We start from the raw sequence: 21,761 nt of genomic DNA, 5'->3' as shown, positions 1-21,761 counted from the left end.
CAATGTGAAATCAGAAGAACTTAACTTGTAATCAGGTTTATAAAACCCGATTTTGAATGGGTTGGGTAGGCTTTTACAACAACTTTTTTCATCTTGCAAGTTTGGCAAAAACAGTGTTAAGTCTTTTCAACCAAAGGGGAAAAACCAACTTCTCAACTTACTTGCAATCGGATTTTAGAAACCCGAATGCAAGTAGATGGAAATAATATAAAGGGGAAAACCAAAGCAATTTCCAAGTTGCATTCAAGATTTGGGCAAAATGGGAAGAACTCTCACAAAACCGAATTGAAACAAGAGCAAAACATATACCTATCATGATCAATCAAGAAATTTAAAACAATAAAAATAAAATAATTACAAAAATGAAAATGAAACATACCTTGCTTGATCAAGATGCCCTTGAAAGAGATGAACAAACTTTGAAAGAACCAATCAACTCTATAAATAGAAGAGCGAGGAAAAATGTTGGAACCCCTCTTGCTTCCGAAACAAACTCGGATTCAAACTCCTTGCACAAAAAACGGCATAGGAAGAGGGAAGAAGGATGTTCCAAATGCATGCAAAATCCATGTTGGGGATGAAGGAGAAATGCCTTGCAATGGAGGATCAAAACACAACAACACGTGTTTACCAAAAATGCCCAGAAAGGAGAAAATTGTGACTAATAAACCAGCAAAAAACGCTTATCAAAGGGCAAAAACATGGCTCATAAACCAGCAAATGAGGAACAAAACGTCCCATGTCTCCTTCCCTCAACACCTAACACCAAACAAATTGGACTCAAGGGAGAAAATCCACAAAAATCGGGTTCATGAAGTCATTTGTGCAGGTTGGGTTCTTCAGTTGCCAATACAAGTAGCAAATGCTTGCAAAAAAGATGTAATCGGGTTTTAGAAACCCCTTTACAAGTTTTAAATGACTTCACTTTTCTCATCACTTAGGCAAATTCGGGTTCTAGAAGAAGAAGAGCAAAAAGAAACAACATAACAACTTGTAATAAGGAAATAAAATCCCTTTTACAAGTTAAAAAGGAATAAAAACATAAAAACTTGTAACAGGGAAATAAAATTCCCATTACAAGACACATGACATAAAAACACTTAAAAAGACTTGTAATAGGAAAATAAAATTTTCATTACAACTTAAAAGCACAAAGTAGGAACTTTTATGAGAACTTACAAGTTTTAAACTTGTAATTTTAAATTCACTTGCAATTTGTCCAAAAAGTTCCTACAAACAACTTAAAAGACAAAAAGGGACATGGAAAATAAAAAGCAAGTTATAAGTTTGAAATAAAGTGCACTTGTAATTGCTAGAAAAAAACCCTACAACACTAAAACATAGAGAAAAGTCTAAACTTGCAAAGGAAAGAAAATTTTCCACTTACAGTCCAAAAAATAAAACCCGATTTTGAAGGAAAGACATAGCAAACGAACTTGAAACGCGATGAAATTTGAAACACGGATCGAGGATTGATCGAAGATTAGTCCAATTTAACCAAAAGCAAAAATTTAACCTCGGGATGCATTCCTTAGAGTGAAAAATTTCATTTTTTGAACAAAAATTTTAAAGGGGTTGTCCAATTTTGTGAATGTAAAAATACGGACAATACTAATATCAGGATAGGGGACTCTAAGAGCTTTCTGACAATATCTAGTTTTCAAAAAAGCAAGTCTAGATGTGCAAGATATGGCCTCAGAAGCACAAAAATGAAGGCTAACTTTGAAAGCCTGGTATGGAAAATTGGTGCAAGATTTTGCAAAACCACCACCACATTCAAATCAACGCCAAAATCAGCTTTCTGACGATGTCTCATTTTTGCAATTTCGACTCTTCATTTAGAGCCGAATGTGCACAAAAAAATCAGTCAAGGTTGGATCCCTCAAAAATATGGACAGGAACTTAATAGATCAGATGCTCTAATACAATGAAGAAGTTGATGATCAACCACAACAGCCAAGAATCATCCGCAAGAAAAACAATCAAGCAAAGATTGTATGCTCTATAACAACTAGAGAATCTTGTATTATTGCACAAAACAATATTGGAGATACAATTTGAATGAATGAATGAATCCTTATAAAGGATGAATGAAACCCTAGGTGCAAAACCCTAATGCCAAAATTAGAACTAAAGCAATGCAAAGTATGAATTAAATTAAGCTCAACTATAGTTGAAATAAAGCTAGAAAAGCAAACTTTAAATAACAAAATGCACCTAAGTTTAGCTTCAGTGAAAAAGTAATGGACCTAATTAATTAAATAATTAGATAAATCTCCTAATTACTCCAACAACAAGCAACCATAGTGCCACTCCCACTAGCTACATCATGCATCCAAGCCACATCATCATCTAAAGTCACTTTGGAAAGCTCTATAACAAATGCATCCAAATTTTAGTCAACTTTCTTAAGTTACATGAGTTCCAAGTTGGAATGAATGTAGACCAAATCTTTTGCTTTTGTTGAAACCAATCGATTACACTTAACTAAGTGGATAAAGGAGTATGTACTCCAATTATGTTCAACTGAATAACACAACTATAGTTGGCATAAAATGCCTATGGTTATATTTGATAATATTTGTCATCCGGCAATGTATTAATTAATTGCATTATGTGGGTTGTCACTCTCAGGTAGTTAGGTGTCAGTTGGTTGACGGTTGTGTACCTCTCGGCAACCGCTGGGTCCTTTTAAATATGTTGTGTACCACCAAGTAAAGTAGTACGGTATAGTCGGGTCTATTATAATCTTTGGCCGACCTTCTCTGATCTCTTCTCTGTAATAATTGCATGTGTGAATAAAGATATATTTTACTGCCATGTCCGGTATGCATTGTCATGTACATAATTATGTATTTACTTTACCAGTTGTAGCGGTAAATATTATCAAATATAACCATAGGCATTTTATGCCAACTACAAGAAGTAATGCTACTACTATGATTTAAACAATTTTGGTTTATCATTAAAATTTATGAATAGATAATTGACATTAAATTATCAATTATCATGTGTATTCTCAATTCTCTTTCTAATTTGGTACATTTTGTGCAAATTATAGAACCCTGTACCCCCATCCCAGAACTTAGAGAAACAGATATAAATATGGAGATTAGGAATTTCCACAACCAAGAATCAGTTCCAAATTTTTCTGAAACTGCCAAAGCCCATATGGCATTAAAAAGCCTTTCGAATATGAGCTGAAAGATTAGTATGGATGAGATAAAAGGTATGCTTGTTTGTGTGCCAGTTTAGCATTAGAAAATGTTAAGTTGATATGGGTAATTGGAGAGTCACCTACTAACAGAGGTACAACTGTACTACCAAACAAGAAATGAATAAATAAATGTCTCAGAATAAGTAAAATTGGTTTCCTGGTTTTGATCTATACCAACATGATCTTTGACCATTTTACCCCTATTTGCAATATGTAAGAATTAGATTTTGATTTTCTCTTAGTTTTCCTTCGAAAATTTTCACAGGATACAGATCAGATAATGTAACAGTTATATCTGATGCATAATATCCAAACACAGATACATACATGAGCTAATATGCATTTCACATTGCGGCAGATCTCCTGTATCAGAGATTTGAATTTAGATATCCATACCACTACATTTTTCCATTTAAAAATGGACATGTATTATTGGTATGATTATCCATGTAATTTTACGTCTCGTATGTAAATTATAATTACAGTTTTTGGCAAAAGGATTGTTAAAAATAATTGAATAATTATCTGGTAACTATAGTATGGAATTAATTGATGCATAATTATTTTTTTAAATCTCAATTGTGCATTCATCCCACAAAGACGTCTGCTGTTTAACTTAAAGAGCTTAGAAAGATACTTTTGCAAATGCTGTACCCATAAAACTATGTGAACTTGAAATATGGTTGACTACATATCAAGAAATAAAGTTATTTCATTCAGCTCCAATGTAACAGACATTCTGAAACATCTCACAATAAGAACCAGGGAAACATATCATTAGCAGACCTGATCATAGTGCAGTGTAGCTTTATCAAAACGCTTCCGGACCTCCTGCATATTATTGTAGGACTTTGTCAGGTATAATCTCAATCCATATACCATCAATACAAATTTAAAGACTTAGAAAAACTTAGATTTACTGCAAGATTTAAAAAAACCGTAAGTCGTAACAGATCTCAAATTAGAGGAGTTCCAGTAAACCTAAATTGAACAGCTTATCTCCATCTCTAAAGCTGAATCCGATTTCTGAATAGAAACAAAATTGAGCATGTTAAAACTTTTTTTTGTGAATCAACCTGCTTTTACCTTTCTACATGTCCTCTTTTATTGCCTGTGCACAGCTCTATCCCAGGTAGAAGGATGAGATCTAAAATGAATGTTAGCGAACTAGGGTTTTCTATACATATGCAAAAACTGTATTGCTTCCCAAGTCTTTGTGAATCACACCACTTTACAATGTACAGACTTTCTAATTACCCAAAGAAAATGATTGAGGTGAGTCAATTTTAAATTTGATGGATTATCCTATTGTTACAAAAGTTAAGAATAAGTGTAAAGTAGTCGAAATGGTATTCTTGATATTTTCTTCACATCATCTTCTCGGATTAGAACTGAATCCTGGGTTCCAGGTTTGGCAGGGATTAAAATGCATGAAAAATGACGGCCTAAATTAACAAGTGGAATTACAAGAACAAAAAGACCGTACAAACACCCCATTGACACCTGTTGATGTGGTTTTTAGGACACCTTGAACACAAAATAAAATACTAAGTATTCTATCCTCTCTTGAACAAAGAAACCTCACATGCTAAATAATATGATCAAGTGAGACAACTCCAAAGTTTACAATGCGAACAATCGACTTTATGCTCGTGATAGACTCAATGTGTTGATGTGATAATGCTGCTAATCACAAAGGGACTTACGCTTATGAACACAGCTTGAATGTTATCACAACCCTTCTTTCCTCTTATTTTGTTATATTTAAATAAATTAAAATTTTATATATATGATTTTGTTTGAAAATTAATGACTTCTTAGAAAAATAAAATGTCTTTATTATTTATAGATCTAATATCTTGCTATATATATGATTTTATTTATATGAATGTTTTTTTTTTTAAATTATTTAATTATTTATTTAAACAACCTTTACTTATTAAATATATAAATATTTATATTATAATGCATGCTTTTCTTTTAAGAAAGGAAAAAGTAAATCTTTTAATTAAAATAAAGCTGAAATAAATGAATCAATATTTTAAAAAAGAGCATGAGTTTCTTTATTATTTAAAAACTAAACTAAAATCTTATACTTTTTACTTTTTGAAAGTTAGAGTCCTAATATTAGGAGCAATATTATAAACCAAAGTTTGTTTTTATAAACAAAATGTAAACTTACCAAGGGAATCATATATTTTAAAAAGTATTAGTGAATTGCTTTTAAGCATGTCAAAGGTGTTTGTTGATTCAAAAAAAATATATAAAGAACAAAAGTAGGTGGGACTGCATGGTAGTTTGACCAAGTATCACTAAGTAAGGAAATCCATGTGAGCATGGAAAAGCCTACGCATGGGCTATAATTACTAAATTTTGCAGGTTTATGGGGGAGAACGTGGGGTTTGGGGAAGTCGACTACCCCATGAGCATGGATTCCTCAACGAAACTTGTTTTGCCGCCACTTTTGAAAGAGTTTTCTGAGTGTTATAAAGGCTTTAAACTCCATTAAATGGGCAATTCATGATATTCATTGATTTTTATGATTTTTACACAACTATTTGGGAGAGATTCATGCAACTGTGCAGGGGAAGCATGCAAAAGGGAGGAGACTGTGTAGGAATTACAGGTTGAGTGATCACGAGGAAGAAAATTGCCTCTGTTATTTTGATTGGGAGGAGTCTCTGAAGAGATGAGTATCCTGTACCTTTGCATTTTTCTTTCATGCATATTCTTCGTTCAAATTTTTCCTAGACCGAGAAGCAGATCACATGCATGTCTTTCATATTACTTTCTTTTAAAAACTAGCCAAGCCATTACTAGATCAATGATGACCAGATCAATATAATTATCTCTGTTTTCAGTAGCCTTGTTTACATAAATATAAATTTGTTTCAATGATGCGATTGCATGCATGTCCTCTACAATGGTTGCAAACTTTATGAAGGCAGATTTATGCATGAAAACTAAAACCAAACACTATAAAAAAGACACAGAAATAGGGAGTTGGGGAAGGGGCTAGTATATCAGATTGAAGTTTGTAAAGAGACGGGGGCCTTTTGGAGCAACGAAACAATGAAGGAGAATATGAAGCTATTCTTTTTTCTTCAATCAAACTGGGGTAGAGGAAGGAAGGGGGAAGCACAATGTTGCATAGATGAAGCTCTTTCAATATTTATTAAAGAAAATCTTTTTCATATATTAGATCAGATTTGGTAGTATGTGCAGGGACAAAAGTTGATCTATCTGATGGGAAAAGAGATCAAACATGAGAACAGCCCAACTGTAGAATAGTACAAAACACAGTAGCATAGCTCCAGGTATGTCAATATTATTTAGGGACTAAGAATGGTTGTCTTGGGTTTTCAGCCAGCACCTATATCTTTTGTGTGGATTTATCAACCAACTCTATATTGAATGCATGTTCAATATGTTAGTTGTAATTAGGGTGAAAAGCGGATTCCAATTGCCTAAGGCAACATTGGAATCCGCCCTTTAGGGCTGGGCCCCCTTTTCCCTCACATGCCACTCTTAGGGCTGGGCCCTTCTCCTCCCACACGCCACTCTTAGGGCTGGGCCCTCTCTCTCACGCCAACCTCAAATAGGGCAGACCCTATCCTCACGCTATTTGATGTGGCTTTATGAAACGTGTTAAGGAATAAATAATAAATAAAGTTTATTTATGCTAAGCCAACTTTAGAAGTTTACATCTAGAGGAAGATATATATATGGGTGCATCAAATGAAGTAAAGTAATTCATATCACATACACAATGCGATCTGCTCTGCTCATAAATGTGATCTGCCCTCCTACACTTGGCAAATCTGCTCCTTGGTGAACTGCAAGAACATTTAGTTACATGCTGCTTTAGCTCGTTGAAGTTATCTTCTGCTGATGGATGTCTTGATCTACAACTAGGGTATCACTCTACATCTCCTTGGCAACTTATTGTTTGGACAGCAATCAGAGATAAGTGTTGTAATCAGAATATTGTGTTTAAAGTATAATCAGATCTGAGGATCTTTCTTGCTGAGTTTTTCCTCCTAGGAGGTTTTCCCAGGGTACTTGTGTGTTGTGTGTTCATTTTGTTCATTTCTTTACTTTTACTTAATTCTGGAAATTCCTAAGTACTAACAGCAATTAATCTTAATCTGGAAATTGAGTTAAATTTCAATTTTTTGAGTATTGAATTAATCTAAAAGACTAAAATTAACATGGTATCAGAGCTATAACTTTCAAATTTCAGAATTTAGTACTCTTTTATTTCCAGATTGTTGTCTCATTCACAGGTCAGGTCAATGGGGCTGAAAGTTGAAGATAGGCTTGATGGAAATCTCAACTTTGTTGCATGGAAGGTTCGAATCATGGTTGCTCTAGAGGAAGATCTTCTTCACTTCATAGAAGTGAAAGAGCTAACTGAACCTACGAATGCAGCTGAGCTAAAGCAATTCAAAAGGGATGTTGTCAAGGCCAGAAAGCTTCTTATTGATTCAATTAAAGACCACCTAGTCACCTCCGTTGCCTCATTCACTACTGCAAGAGAAATATTCAATCATCTACAAGGTACCTATGAAATTAACAATCTCAATAGGGCAATTACTTTAAGGCAGCAATTACTTAATATCAAAATGTCAAAAGAAGATTTTGCTATGTCTTATTTTACGAGGATTTCAGAACTAAAGAATCAGCTAGGTACAATTGGACATAACATGGAAGACAAAGATCTTGTTATGATTGCCCTAAATGGTCTACCACACTCATGGGAGTCCTTTATTCAAACCATAAGTGGTAGAACTGAGTTACCCACCCTTGATCGCATTAAGAATGATTGCATTCAAGAAGAGTCGCGTCTTATCACAAGGGGGCAACTCAAAAGTCCTCAAGTAGATGATCAACACATGCTTGCAACCCAATGCAGGAAAGGTGGAAATTGGAAGAAGTATTATCCCAAGAAGAATAGAGATTTCAAACCACCTAGTTCTCAGCATTCTTGGAAGATGCCAAGAGATATCTCTCGTGTTCGATGTTTCAAATGTGACAAATTTGATCACTATGCTAAAGAATGTCAGAATGATCCTACGCAAAGAGAAGCCAACCTAAATGAAGTCACAGGCTACAGTGGTGCTTGCAGACACATCACAGGCTACAGTGATCACCTTTCAGACTTAGTAGAAAATGATACCAGTCTACATGTGGTAATTGGTGATGATGCTCGATATTCGGTAAGAGGTTCTGGCACTACTTTTTTGAATTTAGACTCTGGTATTTCACTTCACCTTAGTGATATCTTGTTTGTACCTGGAATTAAAATAAACTTAATTTCCATTTCTACTCTAGAAGATAAAAGTTATCAAATTGCATTTTACGAGGGAAAAGTACTTGCTTGGCCTAAGAAATCTAGTTTTAAATCTGCTCGTGTAATTGGTAATAGACATGATAGTTTATATAAGCTCTCTACTAACCCTGTTCAAGCCCTCATTAATGAAGCTCTCGAATCCTGTGAGCTATGGCATAGAAGACTTGGACACTTACACTATCAAGCACTTCCCTCCCTTGGAAAGTTAGTCAAAGGTATGCCTAAACTCAGTCAAATTCATGATGATACATGCAAAAGTTGTGCTTTACGTAAAAATGTTAAAAGCCCTTTTCATAAAAGTGAAAGTAGAGCTGAAGATAAACTAGAACTTGTTCACTCTAATTTATGTGGTCCTATGTCTATAACATCTCTTAGTGGATTTCTTTATTATGTAATCTTCATAGATGATTTCTCTAGGAAAACTTGGATCTACTTCTTGAAATCTAAAGAATCTGATGAAGTCTTAAGTAGATTTAAAGAGTTTAAGGCATTGGCTGAAAACACCTCTGGTAAAAGAATTAAATGTTTAAGATCTGACAATGGAGGTCAGTATACCTCTGGTAGCTTTAATGATTTTTGTGTTGAGACAGGAATTAAGAGGGAGTTATGTGTTCCATACAACCCTCAGCAAAATGGAGTTGTTGAAAGGAAGCATAGAACAATTGTTGAGGTTGCAAAGGCTATGATTCATGATCAAGATCTGTAGACCTTTCTATGGGTTGAGGCTTCTAGAACAACGGTATCTATTCAAAATAGATGTCCTCACCGTGTTCTAAAGAATATGACTCCTAAAGAAGCCTTCACAGGATCCAAACCTAACATCAGTCACTTAAGAATTTTTGGAAGTCATGTTTATGTTCATGTGCCCAAGGAAAAGCGAACCAAGTTGCAGCCCTCCGGAAAGAAAGGCATGCTAGTTGAATACAGTGAATCCTCCAAGGCCTTCAGGATCTATATTCCAGGTCAAAGGTATGTTGAGGTAAGTAGGGATGTTACTTTTGAAGAAGATATTGCCTTTCAGAAATCAAAAGGGTCTCTTGTTAGTGATGAAGTTAATGACAATCAAGATATGAATGTTGATACTAACCCTAAGATTCAGAGGGAGCCTGTTGAACCTCCACCTCAAGAAGAGCATAATGATCCACCGGAGCCAATGAATCCCATTGATATACCTAGTGACATTGTTGTTAGCAAAAAGAGGCCACTTTGGGTAAGAAACACCATTCAAGAAGCTGAAAGATTTGTAGCTCCTAGTGGGACTTTTCAAGAAACCAAGAGACCTCAAGTATTCTCCAACTACGTTGCATTGATGAGCAATCTCATTGAGTCTGAGACATGCAATGTTGAAGAAGCCTTGAACCATCATGCTTGGAAGCTTGCTATGGATGAAGAGTATCAGTCAATCATCAAGAATGATGTTTGGGACATTGTGCCTAGACCCAAAGGTAAATCTATTGTTTCCTCTACATGGTTATTCAAAATTACACATAATGTTGATGGCAGTATTGAAAAATATAAGGCTAGATTTGTAGCTCGTGGTTTTTCTCAAAAGGAAGGCATAGACTATGAAGAAACATTTGTTCATGTTGCTAGATATACCTCTATTAGAACTATAATAGCTATTGTTGCAGCTAGAGGTTGGAAGCTACATCAAATGGATGTTAAGACTACCTTCCTTAATGGTGTCATTGAGGAAGAAGTCTATATTGAACAACCTGAGGGTTATGAGATTCAGGATAGAGAAACTCATGTGTGCACATTGAAGAAAGCTCTATATGGCCTCAAACAGCCCCTCGTGCTTGGTATGAAAGAATTGATAAGTACTTGTTAAGTTTAGGATTTTGTAAAAATGATGCTGACTCTAACATCTACTTTAAGATATCTAATGATGAAATGCTAATTCTAGTTCTATTTGTGGATGATTTATTTCTTACTGGTAAAGATGAACTTATCATTAGATGTAAGAAAGAATTAGCTTCAGAATTTGAAATGGACTTAGGTCTAATGCATTATTTTCTAGGTCTAGAAGTATGGCAAAGATCTAACGAAATTTTTCTAAGTCAAGGAAAGTATACTATTGATATTTTGAAAAGATTTATAATGATGGATTGTAAACCTATGTCTACTCCTATGGAATCTAACTTAAAGAAGCTAAGTGTTTCTGCAGCTAACTCTGATTTTGCAAATCCATCAGAGTACAGGCAGTTGATTGGATCATTGATGTATCTAGTTAACACTAGACCAGACATATGCTATGCAGTGAATGCTCTCAGCCAATTCATGAGCATGCCCAAACATGCTCATCTCGTTGCAGCCAAGCACATCCTAAGATAATTACGAGGCACAGTTGGTTATGGGCTGAAGTATCCACTTAACACTTCAATAACCTTGGAAGGTTATTCAGATGCAAATTGGGCTAGACGTGTCAAAGACAGGAAAAGCACTTTTGGCATTTGTTTCAGCTTAGGATCTGCAGTGATCTCTTGGGCTTGCAGAAAACAATCCTCTGTTGCACTAAGTACTGCTGAAGCCGAGTATATTGCAGCAAGTGTTGCTTCTAGAGAAGTTGTGTGCCTTCGTAAGCTTCTTGCTGGGTTGTTTGGACAACCTTGGGTACCTACAGTTATACACTATGATAATCAGAGTTGTATCAAGATGTCTATCAATCTAGTGTTTCATGACAGGTCAAAACATGTGGAAACTCATTATCATTTCATTCGAGATATGGTGCAAAGAGGTGTTATTCAACTGAAGTATGTCAGCACTGATGATCAGGTTGCAGATATCCTCACCAAGCCTCTATCCAAGGTGAAGTTTGTGTACTTTAGAGACAGGCTTGGGATTTCAGAAAATGAGACCTTGGTTGAGAGGGAGTCTCTTCCCCAGTGATGAATTGTGTTGCATCAACCACCCTCTGCGGGCAATGTAAGGTGGTAGTCTTCAGAGGGAGAAGAATAATTGTTACCATCCTCTATGGGCAATGAAAGATGGTAGAAAAGATCCTCACCGCCCTCTGCGAGCAATGTAATTTGGCTTCAGTCTTTGCTTGTGTGCAAGATGAAAAGATCTTTTGTTATGTAATTCCAATCTTTGCTCGTGTGCAAGATGGAAGACCTCTGATTATGTAATTCCATTCTATGCTTGTGTGCAAGATGGAAGTCTACTATGTTCTGATTACGTAATCCATTCTTTGCTTGTGTGCAAGATGGAAGATAGCGATATTCTGATTATATTCTCTTTTTCCTAATTAAGAGGGAGTGTGAGTTGTAATTAGGGTGAAGAGCAGATTCCAATTGCCTAAGGCAACATTGGAATCCGCCCTTTAGGGATGGGCCCCCTTTTCCCTCACACGCCACTCTTAGGGCTGGACCCTTCTCCTCCCACACGCCACTCTTAGGGCTGGACCCTTCTCCTCCCACACGCCACTCTTAGGGTTGGGCCATCTCTCTCACGCCAACCTCAAATAGGGCAGACCCTATTGTAAAGAACCCTTCCTCAACCAATCTATTTCAGACTGACAATGAGAAATTATGTAACCAATTTAAATGTGATACAGCCGATTCAAAAACTTAATCCAAGTTAATTTCACAGGCAATTATTCCTCAATATTTAGACTTCAAACAATCAATACACTCCAGATGTGGTAATAATTAAATACTTCAATTATTCCCATTGATGTACAATAATTCTTATCTGATTTGTTCAAAACTATTATCCAATTCTATTCGAAGAAAATACTACTCAGAAAATTGAACCCGACTGAAATTTATATACTCAATACTTGAAACAATGAAAAATTTAAATTAGATGCAAAGTTTCAGAATAACAGAGTAAAGGATCGTTATTGCACCTGTAGGCATGTCAACGGTTTATATGTAATATGCTTTTCTGTTACACAACTTTCCCGATATCATTTCATTCAATTCCATAAAATCTTGAGTAAGACCATTCGTCTGTGCCTGGAAACAGCAGAGGATGATACACACAGAAACAAGTAATATTGATCCCAATCAAATGTGAACTTGCTATCCGATTGTTCCAACGGAGTTTTCAGAACATTTCCCGTGTGGTCTCATAGAATCTTGATGATACAGTGAAATAATGAAGGGATGTCGTCGCCGTTTTGTGGAGTCTTCGAACATGAATTTTTGATGCCATCTCATCCATCGTGGCAACTCCAATACAGCAAAGTGGTTACTGGCAAAGCCTTCGGTTTATTATTCCCATATACGGCAATCTTCACATCTTAGTTTGTATTCGGCTTTGAGAACATTTCAACTGGATATTATACTTCCATGCCTCTAGGAATGCATACTATGAAACAATTAATCCAATAGGACAGTATGAACTGTCGAAAGGAAAATAGTTCAAATTTCTTTCTTACAAATCACTTACTTTCAATTTCCAAAAAAAACCCCTACTCCTTCCTCCCGCATCCTCGTTCAAATAGGTGCAAATACGGGTATGATTCCCATAAAGAAACTTACGCCACCGAAAAACTTATTAGTATAAGTTTTAATTATTTATTAATTAATTTATATTAGTTATGTGAAAATTCTAATAAAAAATAATTAATTTTAATATTATTAAATTATTAATTAATTTATATTAGTTGATGGATTCTAATATAAAATAATTAATATTTTAGTCATACATTCGACTAGGAATGTATTAAAATATTAGGGGACATTACAGTCTCCCCAGCCTCTTGTTGCTTGCCCACAAGCAACTGTGAATGCTCCAAAATATGCTCAGTCTCCCATGTAGCATCATCCTGTGGCAAATCCTTCCATTTGATGAGATATTCTCGGATAGTCTTGTTCCGCAAATGCCTATCCCAGGTCTCTAAAATCACTTCTGGAATCATTTCCAACTTCCCTTCATCATTCATTGGGGGTAAATCCTCTGAAACGGTCACTTTTTGTCCCAAAGCCTTTTTGAGACAAGATCCATGAAATACACTTGTGTATATTGCTATCTGTCGGTAAATCAAGTTCATATGCTACGACACCAACTTTCCGAACAACCTGATATGGTCCATAAAACTGAGGCTTTAATTTCTCAACCCCACTACGCTTGAGAGATGACTATCGATATGGCTGTAACTTAAGATACACCAAGTCACCAACATCAAAGTGGCGTTCAACTCGCTTTTTATCTGCATAAAGTTTCTGTTGATTCTATGCACATTGCAGATTCTCCTTAAGTGCTAACAAGATATCTTGGCTTTCCTAAAGCCAATCACAAGATTTAGGAACATTACTTTGATCAAAAGCAAGGTCAAGGAAAGAGAGTGCATCATAACCATATAATGCTCTGAAAGGAGTCATACCAACTGACATATGAAATGTAGTATTATAGCAATATTCACCCAGATATAACCAACGAACCCAAACTTTTTGGTGTCCCGCTACATAGTTACGAAGGTAACCTTCGATCCACTTGTTCACTATTTCCGTCTGTCCGTTAGTTGGTGGATGATAACTGGTACTGTGATTCAACTCTGTACCCGTCAATCTGAAAAGCTCCCCCCAAAATATACTCAAAAATCTGCTATCTCGATCACTAATTATATTCTTCAATAAACCATGTAAACCGAATATCTCTCTAAAGAATAAGTCTACGATCTGAACAGTTGTGAATTTTGTAGTGATAGAAAAGAAGTGTGCAAATTTAGTTAATCTATCAACCACAACAAAAATACAATCTTTACCTTGGGACCTTGGTAAACCTGTGATGAAATCCATTGATATACTTTCCCATTTCTATTCTGGTATAGGCTGCGGGTGTAATAGACCTGCAGGATAAGTATGCTTTGCTTTGTTTTGCTGGCAAATGGTGCATTCTTTGACATAACGAAGGACATCGTTTTTTAATCCTTTCCATGTGAACCTTTCTCTTATCTACCGATAAGTTTTAAAGTATCCGGGGTGCCCTACTAAAGGAATATCATGCACTGATTGGAATATTTTCTCTTTCAACTTTGAACCTGGAACCAAATAAATCCTGTCCTTGTAATAGATAACATCATTTACAACCTTATATTTATCATCTTGTACATTACAATCTAGTAAATCACATGCAAACGAATTCTTAGAATATTCAACTAGCAATAAAGATTTCCAATCAGCTGTTACTAGAGATAATGCATTTATTTCAGGCCTCTTAGATAACGCATCTGCAACAACATTGTTCTTACCTTTCACATATTCAATTTTAAAATCATATGCTTGGATCTTACTGATCCATTTTTGCTGCCGATCATTCAAGTCTTTCTGTCCTAAAAAATATCTCAAACCGTTATGGTCAGTTCTTACTACAAATTTGCCACCAACCAAATATTGTCTAAATTTTGTCAATGCATGCATAATTGCCAACATTTCCTTGTCATAAATGGAATACAATCTCTCAAGGTTACTAAGTTTCCTGCTTTCATAAGCTATAGGATGCTTATTTTGCATTAAAACTGCTCTTATTCCCTCACCAGAAGCATCACATTCCAAAACAAAAGGCTGATTAAAATCTGGAAGTGCAAGTACTGGACAAGAACTCATTACCTCTTTAAGTTTCTCAAAAACCTGTTGTGCTTCTTCAGTCCATCAGAATGCCACCTTTTTGGTAAGAACTGTCAATGGTGCCCCAAGCTGTGAAAAGCCTCTAATAAATCTCCTATAATAACTGCATAGACCAAAGAACCCTCTTAACTCAATAAGGTTTTGTGGCGGTGGCCAATCCAAAATAGCTCTTATCTTTTCCTGATGAACCTATACACCTATAGTACTGATCATATGCCCTAAATACATATTTTTTGTCATTTCAAATTCACATTTAGAAGCCTTTGCATATACTGATTGAGATTCCATAATACCAAGAACTATATCAATATGCTTCAAGTGATCTTCCCAGGTTTTGCTGTAAATCAATATATCATCAAAAAAAACTAGCAAAAATTTTCTCAACTGTTTGTTAAAGATATGATTCATACAAGACTGAAATGTTGCCAGAGCATTTGTTAAACCAAACAGCATAACCAAGAATTCATAATGACCATAATGACAGCGAAAAGCAGTTTAATGAATATCCTGATCTCTTAACTTAATCTGATGATATCCTGACCTCAAATCAATTTTAGAAAAATAAACAGCACCGTGTAATTCATCAATTCAGGGTATTGGATACCTGTTTTTTATTGTCTTCTTGTTAAGAGCCCTGTAATCAATACACATTCGAAGAGTTCCATCCTTCTTTTTGACCAGGACTACTGATGATGCAAAAGGACTGGAACTAGGCCTGATATGCCCCATATCCAACAATTCCTTAATTGTCTTTTCTATTTCATCCCTGAATGTTTTAGGATGTCTGTAAGGAGTGGTGATAATTGGTTTGGCACCTTCTTCTAATTCAATGGTATGTTCAAAACCTCTGTCAGGTGGGACTCCTGGAGGAATGTCACTGAAAACCAAATGATGTGAATCTAATACTTTTAACAAATCATCTTGATAAGATTTAGATTCAAATCTTGATACCTTGTTGGAAATTAAACATTGTGTTGACCATGCCACATCTCCATGTCTGAAAATAGCCTCCATTCGTTTAGCACTAACGATCCTGGGACCACCATTAGACATACCACGAAGCACTACTTTCTTATCATCAATCTTAAAAGAAAATTCCAATCTTTTAAAACTCTGAGTGTACTCATCTAGTGTTTCCATCCATTGAATGCCCAAAATAACATTAGTATCAGCCAAATCAATCACATAAAAATCATCAGTAACAGTATAATTGTCAAGAGTAATACTCAATTTAGGAACTTTATGAGTACTAAACACATTAGTTCCACCTGCTACTCTAATATCAAAACCCTCATGTTTTTCTGTTTGCAACCCATGTTTTTCTGTTTGCAAGAGCTGCATCTATAAAATTATGTGTAGAACCACTATCATGCATAACAACAACACGCTGTCCATTCAAAACTCCTCTAACTCTGATAATATTATAATGCGGTGTTCCTGCCATAGATGCTATTACCCCTTCTCCATGTTTAATATCTGTTTCTGATTCTGTATTCTTGGGCACATAGTCTATGTTCGGTTCTACATTTTCTTCATCATCACTATCTAACACCACCTCAATATAATGAATATTTCCCTTTCCCAAACATCTATGTCCTAGCTGCCATGATTCTCTACAACTGAAACATAGTTTTTTCCTTCTGAGTTCTTCCCTCTCTTCTTTATCCAACCTGTTTTGGGGAAAATTATCTTTGTTGAAAGGTTGTTTGTCTTTATCTAGTTTTGGCGGTAAGCCTTTATTAAAAAATTTCCCTTTTGAAGAGGGTTCCAATTCTCTTGCCCTTTTAATAGCTGTTTGTAATGTAGGAGGATTTAAGGATTTGACCATCCTTTTAGTGAATCAGACAAACCATCGATGAATATAACAACTTTGTGCCTCTCGGAGATTTTAGTTACTAAAACAGCCAATTTTTCAAATTCTAAGATATATTGCTCTACAGTTCCAGTTTGCTTAAGCTAAGTTAAGTCTTTTAGATGAAGTTCAGGATCTTTAGAATCAAATCTGTCAATAAGTTTCTTACTGAATTCAACATATGTAACAATCTGATTATGACCCAAAGTTACTTGCCCATGGTGCCACCATTCATGTGCTACACCATCAAGATGTAATACTGCCTATTTGATTGCCTCGTCTTCCAACATGGGATTTAGTTGAAAGTAGGTGTCAAGTTTTTGCACCCAAGCTGTCGTTGTGGTTTTCCTCGACCCATCAAAGTAAGGAATAGACATCTTACCAATTTTCCTTTGCAATTCACTATTATTTCCTCGTTGTCCTCTTGGCCTATGTTTCATTCTGACATCCAAGTATTCTCTAAATGTCATTGTTGATCTAAAATCATCCCTAGATAATAACCAATCATGGTGTATCTCATCCTGTAATTCTCTAATTGTCGGTTCATTTTTTGGTTGCACATTCCTAGCAGTGAAAGTTGGCATAAAGGGTCTGGTTGTTCCTGTTCTTTCTGGCCAATTATTATTAACAGAATGTTCATTTCTACCCCCATTATTTACCCCAGCATTTTGATATTGATTATTTCCACGATTATTTTGATGCTGATTAATATTTTGTGCCATAAATTGGGTCATTAAATTACTCATTCTGTTGACATTATCCTACATATCTTGTTGACTTATGACTAAAGCTGCTATGAGATCCCTATTGTTTTCTGGTTCCCCCATACTGTTTGTTTCAAAAATAATCTCTTCGTCAACTTCAGTATGGCTGTCCTCAATTTCAAACTGAATAGAAGAACTACTTTGTGCTGAAGGAGAGTTTTCATATCTGTTTTGTCAGACCCTAGTATTCCGAAAATTATAATTTCCCTAGTGCATATTTAGTTGTGCATAGATTTTTCATGAATTTTCAGCTCAAAAACACCCTACAAGCTGATAGGATTCAAAAGCTTTGACACCACTGTAAAGAACCCTTCCTGAACCAATCTATTTCAAACAGACAATGAGAAATTATGTAACCAATTTAAATGTGATACAACCGATTCCGAAACTTAATCCAAGTTAATTTCACAGGCAATTATTCCTCAATATTTAGACTTCAAACAATCAATACACTCCAGATGTGGTAATAATTAAATACTTCAATTATTCCCATTGATGTACAATAATTCTTATCTGATTTGTTCAAAACTATTATCCAATTCTATTCGAAGAAAATACTGCTCAGAAAATTGAACCCGACTGAAATTTATATACTCAATACTTGAAACAATGAAAAATTTAAATTAGATGCAAAGTTTCAAAATAACAGAGTAAAGGATCGTTATTGCACGTGTAGGCATGTCAACAATTTATATGTAATATGCTTTTCTGTTACACAACTTTCCCGATATCATTTCATTCAATTCCATACAATCTTGAGTAAGACCATTCGTCTGTGCCTGGAAACAGCAGAGGATGATACACACAGAAACAAGTAATATTGATCCCAATCAAATGTGAACTTGCTATCCGATTGTTCCAACGGAGTTTTCAGAACATTTCCTGTGTGGTCTCGTAGAATCTTGATGATACAGTGAAATAATGAAGGGATGTCGTCGCCGTTTTGTGGAGTCTTCGAACATGAATTTTTGATGCCATCTCATCCATCGTGGCAACTCCAATACAGCAAAGTGGTTACTGGCAAAGCCTTCGGTTTATTATTCCCATATACGGCAATCTTCACATCTTAGTTTGTATTCGGCTTTGAGAACATTTCAACTAGATATTATACTTCCATGCCTCTGTGAATGCATACTATGAAACAATTAATCCAATAGGACAGCATGAATTGTCGAAAGGAAAATAATTCAAATTTCTTTCTTACAAATCACTTACTTTCAATTTCAAAAAAAAACCCCTGCTCCTTCCTCCCGCATCCTCGTTCAAATAGGCGCAAATACGGGTATGATTCCCGTAAAGAAACTTACGCCACTGAAAAACTTATTAATATAAGTTTTAATTATTTATTAATTAATTTATATTAGTTATGTGAAAATTCTAATATAAAGTAATTAATTTTAATATTAATAAATCATTAATTAATTTATATTTGTTGATGGATTCTAATATAAAATAATTAATATTCTAGTCTTACTTTCGACTAGGAATGTATTAACATATTAGGGGACATTACACCTATCCTCAAGCCACTTGATGTGGCTATGAAACGTGCTAAGGAATAAATAATAAATTAAGTTTATTTATGCTAAGCCGACTTTAGAGGTTTACATCTAGAGGAAGATATATATATGGGTGCATCAAATGAAGTAAAGTAATTCATATCACATAAACAATGCGATCTGCTCTGCTCCTAAATGCAATCTGCCCTCCTACACTTGACGAATCTGCTCCTTGGTGAACTACAAGAACATTTAGTTACATGCTGCTTTAGCCTGTTGAAGTTATCTTCTGCTGATGGATGTCTTGATCATCTACAACTAGGGCATCACTCTACATCTCCTTGGCAACTCGTTGTTTGGACAGCAATCAGAGATAAGTGTTGTAATCAGAATATTGTGTTTAAAGCATAATCAGATCTAAGGATCTTTCTTGCTGGGTTTTTCCTCCTAGGAGGTTTTCCCAGGGTACTTGTGTGTTGTGTGTTCATTTTGTTCATTTATTTACTTTTACTTAATTCTGGAAATTCCTAAGTACTAACAGCAATTAATCTTAATCTGGAAATTAAGTTAAATTTCTATTTTCTGAGTATTGAATTAATCTAAAAGACTAAAATTAACACAATATTATATTCTTTTTCCTTTTGGATCAAAGACACCATTATAAGTTACTTCTCTTTTTCTTATAAGCATTTTTCAGCCATGACCAATTTATGATGGGTTTTGGATCGAATCCAATGTTGTCTGATTGCTGATCCCATATCCTGAACAGATCGATCCAAGGCAATACCAAATCAGATCTGGAAATGACCAAATATGCCTTTGTGATGTTGTACTAGTCTTTCCAGCTAGTTGTGCGTATTATATTCGAAGCCATAGAGCTATAGGAGTTTGCATGTGAAGGCTATTTTCTCCTATATCCATAACATCCCTCCTCGATTTTTTTATGTCTTGATTTAACTGAGAGATATCACTACTATTGAAACATCAGTATCCCTTATTATGCTCAGATCATTTTAAAATATTCTATTTTTATTTTTATTTTTGTCAGTCTCTTTCTATATTAGAGAATTTATCAAGAATCTAGTGGCTTATTACATAGAAAAGAGTGGGTCTTGGAAAATTCTTCTTTTAGTGTGATTGAAAGGAATTTTGATCGTTTCTCTCCCCCCACCCCACACACACACACACACACATATATATATAAAATTGAAATTTGAGTATAACGTTAACAAAAGAGACCATCTTTAGTTAGCATGATTCAAGATAAGGAATGTGAATATAAAAATTGAAAAAAAGACATGATTCAAGATAAGGAATGTGAATATAAAAATTGAAAAAAAGACCTCTTATAAATTTACCTGTGGTAGAAGGTAGACAACGATAATAAGCTAAATGCTTTTAATCTTGCAAACAGATTATTATAGTATACTTGTTAGATAGGATATGTTATAGACCCATCTTGAGATAGTTTTAGGGCAGGAATACTTTGTTCTTTTAGATTCCAAATTACCTTACCCGTTGGAATAGAAGAATTCTATCAATTGTAAAGAGTAAGTATAATTAAGAATAGTACTTAATATAGTGGTCCTTTGATTTCAAATGAAAATACGTGTAATAATTCATCTTTGAATGACACTTGATTGTATTTCTAATTGATAAGTGTATAGGTTTGTAAATGGCGATTCGGTATGATAGTGGTTTTTCATTAAAAGAAAAGTGCACATTAATAAAATTATAAACATAGAAGAACCTTTCAGCTGCAAATATAACAATGAGACCTAAAACTACTTAATAAAGATAGTGGGTTAAGCACATATTTCTTTTCTTCTCTAGATTATTGTGAAAGGACAATATTTCCTTTTCTTTCTATTGTATGGTTATCTAGAATTATACTTAAACAAGATGCTCTGATATGCTTGATTTATGTATTCCAAAATCTTAATTAATAAGTGAGTGTGGGTTAGGAAAGTAAGTTTTGTGATATCTTGTTGCTATGATGATAAAAATTTAATTTTTCATTTGCTTATATTAAAATATTTGCCCCAATCTCTTTGCTTCATGACTATGTAAAAGTTCATGATGTATTGTGTGTGACTGAAGTATTCTTTGATTTCAAGTGACTAAAGCTTGCAAGTAAGTGATAAATGGATTTGTATGGATCCATGCTTTCTCTTCTTATATATGCCTAGTGTATTGGGGTTATTCACTTGTGAGTATTGATCGTTTTTATTTCTCTCACTGTCATATCATGATAATGCTATAGTAACATTAAGAGTAGAAATATCATACTGCACATAATTCCATTACTCCTTCAGGATTTGCATTGTTAGTCTTCCTCGTGCTGGGATGGGTATCTTTCGTGTCATCAAAGATTATGGGAAAGTGTAACCACTTCATGGTAGGGTGGAAACGCGCTCCGGTAATGTTCTCACCCATGATGTGTGCGAGGGAAATAGACGTTGGGAGTTCTTGTTACGGAGATCATCAAGTTTTGCTCCTGT

The 21,761-nt window shown here is 34.9% G+C and overlaps 1 protein-coding gene across 5 annotated transcripts in view; it reads right to left on the bottom strand.

Annotated features, from left to right (window-relative positions):
- The window catches only part of LOC131056616 (ADP-ribosylation factor GTPase-activating protein AGD3), a 218,142-nt gene that overhangs the window by 79,441 nt on the left and 116,940 nt on the right, over positions 1–21,761 (bottom strand). For all 5 annotated transcript variants that reach the window (XR_009108732.2, XM_057990921.2, XM_057990922.2 and 2 more), the window contains one exon: positions 4,004–4,048. Coding sequence is in view for 4 of the 5 variants with exons in the window: in XM_057990921.2 (XP_057846904.2) it covers positions 4,004–4,048 (45 nt within the window). In the remaining variant the exon portion in view is untranslated. The remainder of the gene's footprint in view (positions 1–4,003; positions 4,049–21,761) is intronic.

The sequence above is a fragment of the Cryptomeria japonica genome, chromosome 6, assembly GCF_030272615.1.
Source record: "Cryptomeria japonica chromosome 6, Sugi_1.0, whole genome shotgun sequence".
NCBI classification, from domain to species: Eukaryota; Viridiplantae; Streptophyta; class Pinopsida; order Cupressales; family Cupressaceae; genus Cryptomeria; species Cryptomeria japonica.
This window is presented reverse-complemented; position numbering and strand designations above follow the sequence as displayed.